Raw genomic sequence first — 14,959 nt, 5'->3', positions numbered from 1 at the left:
TGCATTCCGAAACATAATAGCTGGCTGTGTAAAAGTTCTGGTTCCTTTGCCAATTACATTAAATTCTGTCCTCGCGTTACTGAGCTTCTTTTGCCATTGGAAGGGTTCTCCTGGTTTATTCTCTCAAAACCTTTATTCTGTCTATCTAGCACCTTCTAGGCTTTGCTTTTCTCAGCTGCCCTCATGCAGCCACATCCCTGCGACATGAATGAAACCCCGAATTCCTGCGGGGTGCCATTCTTACAAATGCTCTCTGCCCTCCGGCCAAGGTATTGTAATCATTCCTGAAGCCTGGTGCCCAGAATCGGACACCACACAAGCCGGGGCCGAGCTGGTGATTTATAAAGCTTTGACATAACTTCCTGAGCTTGCGGACTCTACCCCACAGTTTATCAAACCTAGTTTCTGATATCACATGGCAATTTGAAACTTAAATCAACAGCAAGCAACATCACTGTTAACTTGTTTTGCTTCAGAGTTGCCCGGAAATGTTATCTTTTTTTCTCCTTGGATTCCTACCCAATCATTTGTAACCCCAGACATGCCATTTGGCAGGAAACTGTTAGAGAGAGACTAACTGTTAGCATCAAGGGCTTCCTCTGGGTCCTAGTGCCTGCCAATACAGCTCGCTGAATTGTAGACGGGGGAAGATGGTGGTGCAGTGGTAATGTCACTGGACTGGTAATCCAGGAACCCAGGGTAATGCTCCAAGGATTTGGGTTCAAATCCTACCACGGCAGCTGATAACATTTTATTAAATAAACCTGGAATTAGTGATGTTGACCAAGGAAACTACTGTTCTTTTAAATAAATTTAGAGTACCCAATTCATTTTTTTTAAAATTAAGGGGCAATTTAGCGTGGCCAATCCGCCTACCCTGCATATTGTGGATGAGAGACCCTCGCAGAATGTGCAAACTTAACACGGACAGTGACCCGGGGCCGGGGCCAAACCTGGGTCCTCGGTGCCATGAGGCAGTCGTGCTAACCACTGCGCCACCGTTCCGCACTCCGTGGCAACTATCGTTGATCGTCGTAAAAGCCCTTCTGGCTCATCTAACGTCCTTCACAGGAAGAAAATCCTCCATCGGCATCTGGTTTGGCCTACCTGTGACTCCAGCCCCCCAGCAAAGTGGTCAACTCTTAAATGGCCCTCTGAAATGGCAAGCCACTCAGAACGAGGCAATTAGTGATGGGCAATAAATGCTGGCCTTACCAGCAATGCTCACATCCACGAAAGAAGGCAATTTAAAAAATATGTTTGCAGTTTCCCCCACCCTCCCCCTCAACCTCGTAACTTTTTGCCTTGAAATGGCTTTTAAAAAAACCTAACCAACAATAACACAGCCCCAAAAACAACTCTGAGAATACAGACATTCTTACACGGAATGTCTGTGTGGAGTTTGCACATTCTCCCAGTGTCTGCGTGGGTCTCACCCCCACAACCCAAAGATATGCAGGGTAGGTGGATTGGCCACGCTAAATTGCCCCTTAATTGGAAATATTTGGGGGGGGGGGGGGGGGCCGTATGGTGGCACAGTGGTTAGCGCTGCTGCCTCACAGCTCCAGAGACCCGGGTTCAATTCCAGCCTTGGGTCACTGTCTGTGCGGAGTCTGCACGTTCTCCCTGTGTCTGTGTGGGTTTCCTCCGGGTGCTCCGGTTTCCTCCCACAGTCCAGAGATGTGCAGGTTCGGTGGATTGGACATGCTAAATTGCCCCTTAGTGTCAAAAAAGGTGGGGTGGGGTTACTGGAACGCGAAGGGGCCTCTTTCAGAGGGTGAGTGCAGATTTGATGGCCTGAAAGACCTCCTTCTGCACTGTAGGGATTCGATGATTGGTCGGTGTAAGGTGGCGTTTGATGCGGCTGCCATTTACGCAGACGTCAGGTTCTTGGTGACTTTGCTTGAAAAGGCGGTAGACACACGGTAAGTTTCGGCAGCACGTGTTTTGAGGCACTGCATTACAAGGAAAATTTGCCTACTTTTAAACATCATTCTCTCAATAAGAGCAAAATGATTAGAGGGAAAGAAATTAAATAAAGTTAATGAGATGCTGTATTTGGGACCAGCAAAGTACTTTTATCAGGCATTGAAATAGAGGATATACTTAAGAGTGTCAAAAGATGAAGGGATACTTAGGCAACAGGGTGATTTAATTGAAAAACAGCAAACCACAGAGGACTTTTTAAAAAAGGGCCAGAAGAATTCCTGTTAGTAAAAACCACACCGGCCTTTTAGTTACTCAACTGTGGCAAAGAAAACTCACTCAACACCATCATCCAACCAGTCAGTGCTGCTGTGACCTTTCAAACACGTTCCTGGTGTTAAGCATTCCCCAGTTATTTTGGGGGCTTTTACAAACACACTGGCCTTCTCCAACATAATCAGTGTAGTAGTTTGTATTGCCTCTCTCTCTCTCTCTCTGAGTCTGAGAGTTAACTCTTACCAGTCTCCTATTGACGCAACATAAAGCTACATTTACCCGGCAAAAAAAGAATACATTTTGCACGTTGTTTATTCCACACTTTTTTCAACTCCAGAGAGAGTACTCGGACATGTGCTGGAGTACACTTCCACTCTACAGCACCCTTTAACCCGCCTCCCGTACCAGCCTCCCCGAACAGGCGCCGGAATGTGGCGACTAGGGGCTTTTCACAGTAACTTCATTTGAAGCCGACTTGTGACAATAAACGATTTTCATTTTTCATTTCCTTTATCTGTGGACCTCGTCAGCTCGTGTTTTCTCCTTAACCCAGGGGCATTGAAGCTAATCATATAATCTTGGCCCAGATCAGAGTCTCCCTCGAGAGACACGACCCAGCATCACAAGAATGTCTTGGTCAAGGTGGTTTGGGCCATGTATTAAACACCGACCATTAAAGGAACCAACAGCCATTATTCACAATGGAAAAAGGCAAATCTATGGGCAGCTTAATTCACCCTTTATGGTCCTTTCAAGTGATGGCTCTTGAATCCTGTGCGTTCACCATCAACAACAATAATAGCATTTGTTTCGATCTTCCGCGCACATTTAACTAGTTTAAGTCTCTAAATTTCTTCCCTGAAAAGCACATTAATAAACTGGGGCACAAGAAAAAGGAGTAGACCATTAGGGCATGTCCCGTCATTTAATGGCTGATCTTGGGTTTCAACTACATCTTCCCGCCCACTTCCCAAATCCCTGGATTTCCTGAAAGACCAGGAATCTGTCTATCGCAACCTTTGGTCTACAAATCACAACTTGGCGTTTCCTACCCCAGTGTCAGAACCACGAGGCCAGCATTTGCTCATCGATATGGAGATATCCTCTCTCCTGGAACAGTGGACCAAAATAGTCCCCAGTTATTTTGGGGGCTTTTACAAACACACTGGCCTACTCCAACATAATCAATGTAGTAGTTTGTGTTGCCTCTCTCGCTCTTTTAATGCGAGGGGCAAGGTTTAGAGGAGATGTACGAGGCAAGTTTTTTTTTTTTTATACACAGAGGGTAGTGGGTGCCTGGAACTCGCTACCGGAGGAGGTGGTGGAAGCAGGGACGATAGTGACGTTTTCAGGGGCATCTTGACAAATACATGAATAGGATGGGAATAGAGGGATACGGACCCAGGAAGTGCAGAAGATTTTAGTTTAGACGGGCAGCATGGTCGGCACAGGCTTGGAGGGCCGAAGGGCCTGTTCCTGTGCTGTACCTTTCTTTCTTCTTTGTTCAGTTCCTTTACCTTCCCATCCTCAGCTTGAAGACAGAATGTTCTAGATTCCTGATATTTCTGTGCCTAGACACACAACTGGTCAATGACCAGTCAAAGGCTATCATCCTGATCCAGGTCAGGGTTGAAGTAGCCTGCGCGACAAACCCTTTCCCGTCTTCAGCACTGTGCTGGCCCGAGCAATGTAAAAAGTGTTGGCCAATCGGTTTGCATTTTGGAGTGTGATAATTTTCCTTTCCTGGTTACTCCTGAATTCATTCCCTCTTGAACTCTTTCCCCTTTTCTCCCGACCAAATAAAAGAACCTAATTGGTAATACAGCTATCTTGAAAAAGAAAATCTGAGATGTTAATGCAGTTATCCCCGCAGCACGAGGAGTTGAGCCTAAAGGGTTCCCGCGTCCCAGACAAGCGCAACACCCTTGGTATGCGAGTATTTGCGAGGAAACCAACTTACCCCCCTCCTTAAGCTTCGGAAAGAAGGGATCCTGGGTTTCACTGTCTTTATCTCTTTCAGACAGTAAGACAACGGATCCCTGGTGAACTTGGGGGTTGGGTGCCCATTAGCGAGAGATGTGGGGTAAGGGTTTAAAGGTGAGAAGGGAGGGGGTGGAAGCTGTTAACGGAAAGGAGAGAGATCAGCTCACGGCATGAAACAAAAGAGGGAAGAAAGAAAGGAAGGATAAACAGCGATGCCCAACGCAGCTCTTGAAAGTCTTCCAGCCATTTAGTTACCAATCAATAATAGGAGCAGAATGAATAGGACACTTCATACTGTCTCTTCCACACATTCTCTTTTAGCTAGGATGTAAACAACAGTTCCTGCGAGGTGAACTTTCTCTTCCAGGTCCTCCCCCTCCATTAAGGCCCTCTTCACGCTAAGGAGAGACAGAGTTACCACAAATTTCATGGCTCTAGTGGATTGTGATGCACATCAGCAATGGGTTGATTGTGGGATGACTAGATGGTCAAGGGTCAGATGCTTGATATCCAGTTCACTGGGGAATCTATGTAGCCACTTTCATGAGAGGCATGAATTGCCAGTTGTAAGCCAAGCCAATAACCGCGAACGGTAAATCAGGGGCCGGCCCACCCTCTTACGGGAAGCAGGAACTGTTAAGATCGTTCAAATCTGGCGCCAGGATGACTGCAATCCCAGAGGTAAACTACACTCAAGGCCGTCTCGCCCTCCCGGTGAAGGCTCAGCTGCTGAGGGGCCCAATCGGAAGAGATGTCGAACTAACAGGGCACTGACTTGAGGTCCATCAACCTCTATAGACTGGTCAACCACTCCTTTGGAGTGGCAGCCCTGTGTGCTATCCCCTCTGTCACCTTCAGCATCACCTTTCCTTCAAAATGTTGCTTTTATGCAGGGTCACTAATGGAGTAAACTGGATAAACCAGTCCTGCCGGCGATGTAATAGAAAACGTGACAATGTTTTCTGAGCAGGCAGCAAATTTGTTCAAGTGTTGTTTCAGTGAGATATCTGACAATCTGAAAAGACACACATCTCTTTTATACCTTATTCCCTGGTTTGTTCTGCTTATCTCGTACAGGTATTGGCTGGAAATAAGTCGGAGGCAGCTTCCATTACCTTACACACAAATAATTGTTCTCCACGCCAGGAGCCAGGTATTCAGTTTGGATAAGTTACTAACCAATAATGACCATCACCAATGACCCTAATCCTGTTCGCTCCCATTCACAAGCACTTTCCCAGAGGACGCACTGGGTAACTGGTAGAAGTGGGAGTTTCAGCTGATTTTCCTGCCTCCCCAAGTTCAGAACGCCCCAGGAAATTGGAGGGAGGGAGGGGAAGCAAATTGAAACCCAGCCCCAGAGACTAATCTTTCTCTCAGCTAGAATATCTGGAGTATCCTCGTCTGCCTTTCCACTGCACCTACCCTGCCACTTTAAACAAGATCAAGAGGCTGGATGCTGTTCAAGAGCTGCTCAGGGTCACACACCGGTAAATTCACAATCTCATGCGTAAATAAAATGCAGAGTTAAATGAAGCAAAATGAGGATTAAGCGGGTAAAGATGTCAGACCAAATTCATTCCTATTTCCCATCCTGTCCATCAATGGAAACCTTGCTGTTTACATCGCAGCACGGGTAGCACAGTGGTTAGCACAGCTGCTTCACAACTCCAGGGTCCCAGATTCGATTCCGGCTTGGGTCACTGTCTGTGCGTTCTCCCAGTGTCTGCGTGGGTTTCCCCCGGGTGTTCCGGTTTCCTCCCACAATACAAAGACGTGCAGGTTAGGTGGACTGGCCATGATAAATTGCCCTTAGTGTCCAAAAAGGTTAGGTGGGGTCACTGGGTTTCGGAGATAGGGTGGGGGGCTCTTTCCAAGGACCGGTACAGACTTGAGGGGCCAAATGGCCTCCATCTGCACTGTAAATTCTACGATCACGTTCCTGGAGCCCATCGTCGGAGCAGGTACAGGGCTGGAAGGAGCAACTATTGAGCCACTTATTAAAGGACTGGGTCGTCGGAAATTGGCGGATCCCTAACTGCAGTGGAGCAAAACTGAAGCTAAGAATTTTGCATTTGTACAAAATGATTCCTTGAGCAGCTTCGAAAAACATAAAACTGTTCCAAACGAAAAAGAGAAACAGGAAACCAATCAACGATTGCCGGCACAGACAGATTTTTGCAGAGACTCTGGGTGCATTTAAATCCACCATGATCGAATTAAATGGTGGAACAGGTTTGAGGGGCTGAATGGCCGACTCCAATTCCCAAGTCCGTTCTTCATGGCTCTCCTCGGGCTATTTGGAAAAGGCAATGTTCTCACATCCATCTCCTGGGCCCTCTGCTGCTCATGTCATGAGTATAATTTTCTGGAGTTTCTGACTCAATGACCGTCTCCATCTCTTCCACCCCCCCCCCCCCCCCCCCCACCTCCCCACCAATCTGTGATGCATCGGTACACGTTTGCATGATGCCCAATGCACTTGTACCGCTGCCCAATCTTCCTTCTGCCCTGGGAATAGGGTCCAAAGAGCAGGATGCGAAATTATTAATGAAGTCGGTCATAATTTAAAAAAATAGAAAGTGGCAAGGTGGAGATGAGGAAGCATTTCACAACCCGCGGTTCTGTACCACAGCTCAGCATGGCGAGCCGAGTCAAATCAAATGCAATGAAGCGTGCAACAATTGCAGGAAGCACTGAGCACTCGCTGCTTCCACATCGCTATGATACCTGGAAAAACATTCCACCCCCCCCCCCCCCCACACACACATTGACAACCAGTTTCCTGCCCTCCTCTCACTGATGTTGCCTCATGCAGGGGTAGAGCTGCCTCAGTCACGGCAGGTGCCTGCAACCTGGCCCTGATCAGGCATTCCCTGTTTTTCCTTAACCCTGCCCCCTGCTGGATGAAAAACTTAAAGGAGCTGGGAACTAGGAGAAGGAATTGGGAATGGCTCCTCCCCCCCCCCCCCCCCCCCCCCAACCACATCCCTCAAAGCAATTCAGTTGCAAGGATAGGTTAGAGACGTTGGGGCTGAATGTCCTCCTTGGAATAAAGGAGGTTAAGATGTGGCTGAAGAGGCGACGAGCGGTTTTGCTGGGTCAATATTCATGAGACGAGGATGAAGATTCTCCCCTCAAGAGTTGCTGGGATCTGGCATGTTCTACCCAAAATGGCGCTGCAAGCTGATACCAACAATGACTTTGAAGGGGAGGTGGACGTGTCGTTGAAGGGGTTTACATGGTCAATGACAAGAAGAAAAATCAGGGGAATAAGTACGGCTACTCTTCCAAAGAGCTATCACAGACACAAGGGGCCAAATGGCCTCCTTCCATGTTGTAGGTGTGAGTGATTTGAATTGTCGCTCCCACTGAGATTCAGCACAAGCTGTGGATTAGGCCGGGAACATTTTCACCTGTTTGGTGCATTAAAGAAAAAAACCCACATCCAAATCATTAAAGACATCTCAATTCCAGCTGCTCAACAGCAGAAACTGGTAGAAGATAGAGGATAATTATTTCCGGCAACTGACAAAGCGCAGGTTCAATCTATGACAAAAGCCTCGGCCCAAACAAAGGGACAACGGAGGTGAAGAGCAGGGAAACAGGAGTAAGTGGAATGCTAGACATTCACCACATTCAGAGATCCCTTGAGGATTAACTGTGCCGCTCTCGATGGGTCTGGGGGTGGGTGGAAAGGGGATGGATGGGGGAAAAGAGAGGGGCATTCTCAATTGCTCCTGGCACCATTAACTCATCCACACTCACTTGTCAAAGCAAATGCAGGGAAAGCGTGTAAGCTGGGCGAAAGAGAGAAAAACTATAGATTTTGCACCGCATGTTTTCTAAAGTGTAAATTGAAAATTGCAGAGAATCGATTAGTGTTAAAGATTGGGCTGGTCTGCACTGCCCATCGCTGCCATGAGTATAAATAAAGTGAGGCAATTCATTTTGGGCCTTTGAATTTATTGAGCATGTTTTGTATTCTTCTCCAGACATAGCTCTGTTTACTTTCCAATGGTACATTAGGTGTTCTAACAATGCGTCACTGAAGCCAACTTGCGTCTTGCATCCACAAGGGGAGAAAATGAACTTAAAAATTTTTTTTTTTTTTTTTTTTTTAATAAAAAGAGTACCCAATTCCAATTAAGGGGCAATTTAGCATGGCCAATCCACCGATCCTGCACATCTTTTGGGCTGTGGGGGCGAAACCCACGCAAACACGGGGAGAATGTGCAAACTCCACGCGGACAATGAATGACCCAGAGCCGGGATCGGACATGGGACCTCGGCGCCGTGAGGCAGGAGTCCTAATCACTGTGCCACCGTGCTGCCCTGAAAAAAAAAAACTTGGGAAGTGTGTTACTGGAACACCTATATAGAGCACATCTCTGCAAGAACGTCTGCCCAAGCCCGGTTCGGAGGCTGTGTCCTGGTTTCATTCTTTCAGGGAGAGTGAGTATTTCATTAGTAAGCCCTCCCCCATTTTACTCTCCTCCACTGAAGCCATAGATTCTTGCTAGGATGTCATTCTAATAGCACCATCAACCCAAGGGTATCTCACCCATCCTTCCCTACGTGAACCTGAACAGTGAGCGAGCGCAGGGCAATGGATTAGGAGCTGGACGGATCTATTCCAATCTTTAGTTTGCTCGGAGGGAATATGATGATCAATTCACACCTGACCATGATCAGGATCAACCCACCAAGGAAGCAGCAGGGCTTAAAGCAGTGATCACTCACTATGACAGCTCAACGCGCGCCAACAGTTTCAAATCATTCTACCTCTGGTTTTTGGTGGCTGTCCGAGAAATACACCCAACTGGACGTTATTTCACTGGGCTGGATTGCATTACCCGCGGGAGGTTAATGGGAGAGTCCGTTCCGAGCACAACCAGCACTTCCCAGTCCTTTACAACGGACTTGGGAACGCCACTAATCGTTGCACCCTTCTTTTCAGAGCTACTGCATTTGAAAAGACATTTCATGCGTTCCTACGTGTTCACCATCAAGTCAGACTGTTACATGCCAGCATTCATTACTGCCTACTAAAGCTGGTTAGACTGCATGCATGCCATGTGCCTCATGCCTCCGCGCCAGCCAACCCACGAGTTTGTGTACTGATTGAGAGGGTGGGGTGTGGGGGAAAGAGTGGATGCATGAAGAAAAGAGAACATCAAAAGATTATTTGGCATCGCAGTCCAGAACTCACTGCAAGAAAAAAAGTGAACAGTTATTGCAGGAACAAGGTCACATTGCAAAAACAAATAAAAGAAAATGTTGAAAGATCCAAAAGGAAATATACACCAAAGATAGAGAGAAAAGAAAGATTTGCATTTCTATTCAAATGAGGACCTTACAGGTGCATGCAGTGATGAGGGTACAATGGCTATTGATACCTCGAGGTTACAGGAGGAGGGGTAAATTAGGGTGTGCGCTGGTGGGGTGGGGAAATGAGCTGGGTTTTCACTCAGGGGGTGGATATGGGGTGAGGACAGAATCCAGCAAGGCCGCAACGCTCCTCAAACTCAAATGCCTGGCGAATATTCGGTTGCGAAAGTCTCAGATGGGAAGTGGTTCACTTGGAGGAGATAGGGGTGGGCTTTCTACTTCCCGGCCATATTGCCAGCCTCTTGTCTGCGTTACAAGAAACGAGAGAGCAAGCACGAGGCCAGCGTGCCCTCGGCTCCTCTGGCAGCCGATTATAGAGCAGCAATTCGAGTGATAGCAGGGTTCCAATCTAGCCATCCAGTGAAACCCGACCGTACAGGCTGGCTGCAGACAGCGACAAACAATACCGATCAATCGCTGACTTCCTCAGTCATGAGCTGCAAGTCAAGTCGAGAAGTGAATGGGAACCACTGCAGCCAAGAAATAAGGAATTGCCCAATACTGGGGGCCGGTTAGCCGTGCAGAACCTCATCCACCTGACTGATCTTCACCACTCTGCCTCGTATTGGAAAGACACTGGATTGTAAAGGGTGCAGGAGTGGGCATTACGGCCCTGTCACATCCTGGCTGAGTGGGCATACCATTCCCTGGAGGCCGATATAGCCGAGATCCAGTTTGATTGATATCCTCGCGAAGTTTTGTCACATTATCAGTGCCCTAAAAATGCAAGTGGTTGCTGCTGTTAATTCACCAGGTACCAGATCAGGAGGGGAGCAGGAACCATATTACTCCCACTAGATACGGAGGCCATTCTGAGTGACTGGCTAATTCGCAATGCGGCCAGGATCGAACTCGAGATGTTCCTGGCCCGCGTGATTCAGCTGTTCCCAGCTGCATATTAATTCACAGAGTCATCAGGGAAACACCTTGACCACGCAGCCGGTTCTAGAAGGTGGCCAACAATCACCTGCGGGGCAACAAGGGATAGGTAGTAGAGGCGGGAACCCTCATAACATTGAAGAAACATTGAGATGAACACTTGAAATGTCATAGCACACAAGGCTACGGACCAAGTACTGGAATATGTGATGAGAATCGAGAGGGGTTTGATGGCTGGCACAGACACTATGGAGTGAAGGGCCTCTTTCTGTGTTGTAAAACTCTTTGACCAGCCTTGGCAGTGAAGCCCACATTGTAAGCACGAATACGTAGAAGCATCAAGGAGCTCAGCTGGATTCAGAACTGTCTGTCTCCACGTGTTCCCTTGAGCAGCTTTTATACCGCTGTTGTCCTACGCGATAGGGCCTAGACTTTCAGATCATGGGCTTCATGTCTACCAGACATCCCAAAGCAGCTTAGAGTCAATGAGGTACTTTCGAAAGTGTAGTGACCGTTGTAATATAGGAAATGTGGCAGTCAATACGCTCAGGAATGTCCCACAAACAGCAATGCAATTGTCAGCAGGTAATCCATCTTAGTGATGTTGGCAGAGTAAAAATATAGCCAAGACGTCAGGGGGTCAAGCCTTGGGCGACTGCCTGTTTGGAGTTTGAACGTTCTCCCTGTTTTTGCCTGGGTTTCCTCCAGGTGCTCTGGTTTATTCCCACAGTCCAATAGTGTGCGGGTTCGGTGGGGTTATGGCGATAGGGCGGAGGAGTGGACTTAGATAGGGTGCCCTTTCGGCGGGCCGGTGCAGACTCAATGGGCCAAATGGCCTCCTTGTGCACTGTGAGGATTCTATGGATAATGCTCCTGCTCTTGGAACACTGTCCTTTTTTAAAATAAATTTAGAGTACCCAATTAATTTTTTCCAATTAAGGGGCAATTTAGCGTGGCCAATCCACCTACCCTGCACATCTTTGAGTTGTGGGGGCGAAACCCACGCAGACACGGGGAGAATGTGCAAACTCCACACAGACAGTGACCCAGAGCCGGGATCGAACCTGGGACCTCGGCGGCGTGAGGCAGCAGTGCTATCACTACGCCACCACTTGGAACACGGTCTTCAGAACTTTTCTGAAAAATAAATTTAGAGTATCCAATTCTTTCTTTCCAATGAAGGGGCAATTTAGCGTGGCCAATTCACCTACCCCAACAATATCTTTGGGCTGTGGGGGGTGAGACCCACGCAGACATGGGGAGAATGTGCAGACTCCACACGGACAGTGACCCGGGGCCGGGAGCGAAACGGGTCCTCGGCGCCGTGAGGCAGCAGTGCTAACCACTGCGCCACCATGATGCCCTAGTCTCAAGAGCTTTTAAATCCAGCTGAGCAGATCTAGAATATGGCACCTCAGACAGTGAAACACTCCCTCAGAACCCACAGCTCTCTGTCGGTATGTGCTGGCAACTGAGCCATGGCTAACATCATTCAGCCTGAGTCAGGGTAGCCAACGCCCAGAGCTCGCACCACTAAATCCAGCAACTGGAGCAGCCTGGATCTGCTTTTCTACCAAAGTTGGTCGGATCCATTGTCATTCAGCCTAATAGGTGCGGCCTTGCACCATGGCATCGCACTGCAGGAGAAGAGAGCGCACCGTTGCAATACTTTCAACGTTCCTCGCAAGGTTAATGAATGGCTGACAGTGCAGCTTCCCCAGAGAGATCAGTGGATAAATACACCATGCCACGTGCTAGTGAGGTGCACTGACGGAAAGATCCAGGGCTGATTCCAGAGTGTTACGAATTTTAAAGTTTCTCACCCGACAATAAGAACAGAAACGACCGGCTTCGGAAAACCCGTGGACCCAGGAGGAAAAGAAACGGGGAAATCACATCAGCCAGGCACTGATCCAGTCACTCTTGCTGGGAAGCTCATGTGCCCGAAACTGATGGAAACAGAATCAAGTTCAGCCATGATGCCCGAAACACACGCATGCTTACGATTTAAAGAAAGGGTAGCATTTAATAAAGCGCCTTTTACTATCATAGGATGTTTGCGGCCAATAAAATCTTTTGAAGTGTAGTCGCTGCTGTAATTTAGAAAACACTGCAGTCAATTTGAGCACAGCAAACTCCCAGATTGTCTGATAATCTATACTTGGTGATGTTAGTTGAGAGGAGAAGCCTATCCTTGTCATGGTAATGCCGTGAGATCCTTTATGTTCAGGGGTATGGGGGCTCGGTTGAATGCCAGCGCGTTCCCAGTCCTGCACCGCGAACTCTCGATGTTTGAGCCTCTGAAATTGGGTCTTCCGACTCGGAGCGGAGCGGAGCGGAGCCTCGAATCGACACAATGCGCAAGGTGGCAAAGAACAGCTTCTGCGCACAGATCTGTATTCCAGTACGCATGAGCATCTGGCACATGGCGGGGCATTGGGAATGAAGAGAAAAAGGTGGAAGAAAATAAAAGAAACAAAAATAGTGTACGAAAGTAGATGTAAATGGGAGGGCTGTAATCCAGAATCTAATCACAGTGACAGCCAGGTTCCTGCAAGGTGAAAGGTAGAATGAAAACAAGCAACGTTCACATCAGTAAAAGATCAAACACAGCTGTAGGATGTGAGGTGGAACCAATTAAATCCTGGACTAATGCCTCGTCAGAATTGTTAGCAACCACTCGATCACATTTGAATAATCCGTTAACCAGCGGGAGCGGTGTGTCTTTCTTCCGTACCTTGTTCTTCTTTCCAAATGGCCAACGTTTGGTCTTGCTTTTGCTAATGGTTCTCTGGTCAACCTTAGACTCCGACTTAAGAGAACCAAGACTATTTTCGGATGAAGTCCGATTAATCATCTGGCTGTAGTCTTCAAATTCTATCTCCCCCGGTCTCTCGAATCCTGACTTATAGGCCTCAATCAGCACTTGTGAATCCTGGTTAAAAGTGAGAGACGGTGGGGAGGGCGGTGGAAACAAAAAAAAAAAAACACAAAGACTCAACAAGTTTGTTTTTAAAAATATAATCACTACGCGCGCATTGGACAGTTTGCAACAATGATGCTCAAGGTGTTTCTCAGAGAAAAGTATTCCTGTGCAACTTGAACCAAAGGGAGAAAGAACTGCCCTGGGATTGGAAGCTACAACTTAACCATGTAGTAGAAGTATGGATTAATCCCTATTTAATCATAACTGAGCCATGGGGACCATTCCTAGTTGTAAACAAAAACAAAAAAAAGAGGTGCATTTCTATAGCACCATCCGCAACCTCAGGACATCCCAAAATCCTTTCAGGGCAACAAAGTATTTTCAGGTTAATTGCTGTTGAAACATAACCGTCAATCAGCACAATCCCAGAAATAACTGAATAATAAATCTGTTTAACGAGTAGGTCAAGAACTATATATTAGCAGGACAGTCCCCTGCTCCTCTTCAAAATACTTCTGAGCAGTCTTTTACATCTATTCAAGGGGGGCAAACAGCTTCAATTTAATATCTGAATGGCAGTACCTCCGACAGTGCAGCACTCCCTCAGTGCTGCATAGGATCAGCCTAGGTTTTGTGCTGAAGTCTAGTTTTTAAAAAATAAATTTAGCGTACCCAATTCTTTTTTTTCCCAATTAAGGGGCAATTTTAGTGAGACCAATCCACCTACCCTGCACATTTTGGGTTGTGGGGTTGAAACGCACGCAGACACGGGGAGAATGTGCAAACTCCACACGGATAGTGACCTGGGGTCGGAATCGAACCCAGGTCCTCAGCGCCGTGAGGCAGCAGTGCTAATTACTGTGCCACCGTGCCCATGCCGGAGTGCTGCTGGAACAACCTGAGACTCGAACCCGAGAGGCGAGAGCGCTGCCCAATGAGTCGTGCCTGACGCAGGGCCGTCGGTGAAACAGTATCAATGATCAGCAGTTCTACGTACGCCGTTCTCGTTTACAGATTCTGCTGCTTTCGTCATCCCGTCCAGACACTTCCCAATGATTGGCATAACTTGACGCTCCGTGTCAGCGAACGTCTTGTATGCCTCGCACAGCTTCCGTGTCCGCTTTTCATCCATCTCCTGGAGTGTCTGTGAAAACACGAACAAGCACTTGATTGATGGAGAAGGAGGTCCAAGAGGAAACTGATAGGCAGTGGGCAGAGGGGAAATGATAATGCCTTCCTATAATCGCACCACCTTATTGGTGCCATGTTGGTGAAACCAATGGTGATCATCAGGTTTTAACCTGGGTTGCCAACTCTAGTTGGACATATTGCTGGAGGTTTCATTAAATGAGCTTCATCCTTCAACCATTCCATCCCCTCACTCAGCCATTGAACATAGAACATACCGTGCAGAAGGAGACCATTCGGCCCATCGAGTCTGCACCGACCCACTTAAGCCCTCACTTCCACCCTATCCCCGTAACCCAATAACCCCTCCTAAACTTTTTGGACACTACGGGCAATTTATCATGGCCAATCCGCCTAACCTGCACATCTTTGGACTGTGGGAGGAAATCG

At 47.7% G+C, this 14,959-nt stretch overlaps 1 protein-coding gene across 1 annotated transcript in view; it reads right to left on the bottom strand.

The window, feature by feature from the left end:
- LOC140403214 (cdc42-interacting protein 4 homolog) overlaps positions 1-14,959 on the bottom strand; it is a 143,876-nt gene that overhangs the window by 19,336 nt on the left and 109,581 nt on the right. Inside the window, 3 exon segments of the mRNA XM_072490969.1 lie at positions 4,163-4,321; positions 13,193-13,390; positions 14,379-14,525. Coding sequence (XP_072347070.1) covers positions 4,163-4,321; positions 13,193-13,390; positions 14,379-14,525 — 504 coding nt within the window.

The sequence above is a fragment of the Scyliorhinus torazame genome, chromosome 27 (assembly GCF_047496885.1).
Source record: "Scyliorhinus torazame isolate Kashiwa2021f chromosome 27, sScyTor2.1, whole genome shotgun sequence".
Classification (NCBI taxonomy): domain Eukaryota; kingdom Metazoa; phylum Chordata; class Chondrichthyes; order Carcharhiniformes; family Scyliorhinidae; genus Scyliorhinus; species Scyliorhinus torazame.
This window is presented reverse-complemented; position numbering and strand designations above follow the sequence as displayed.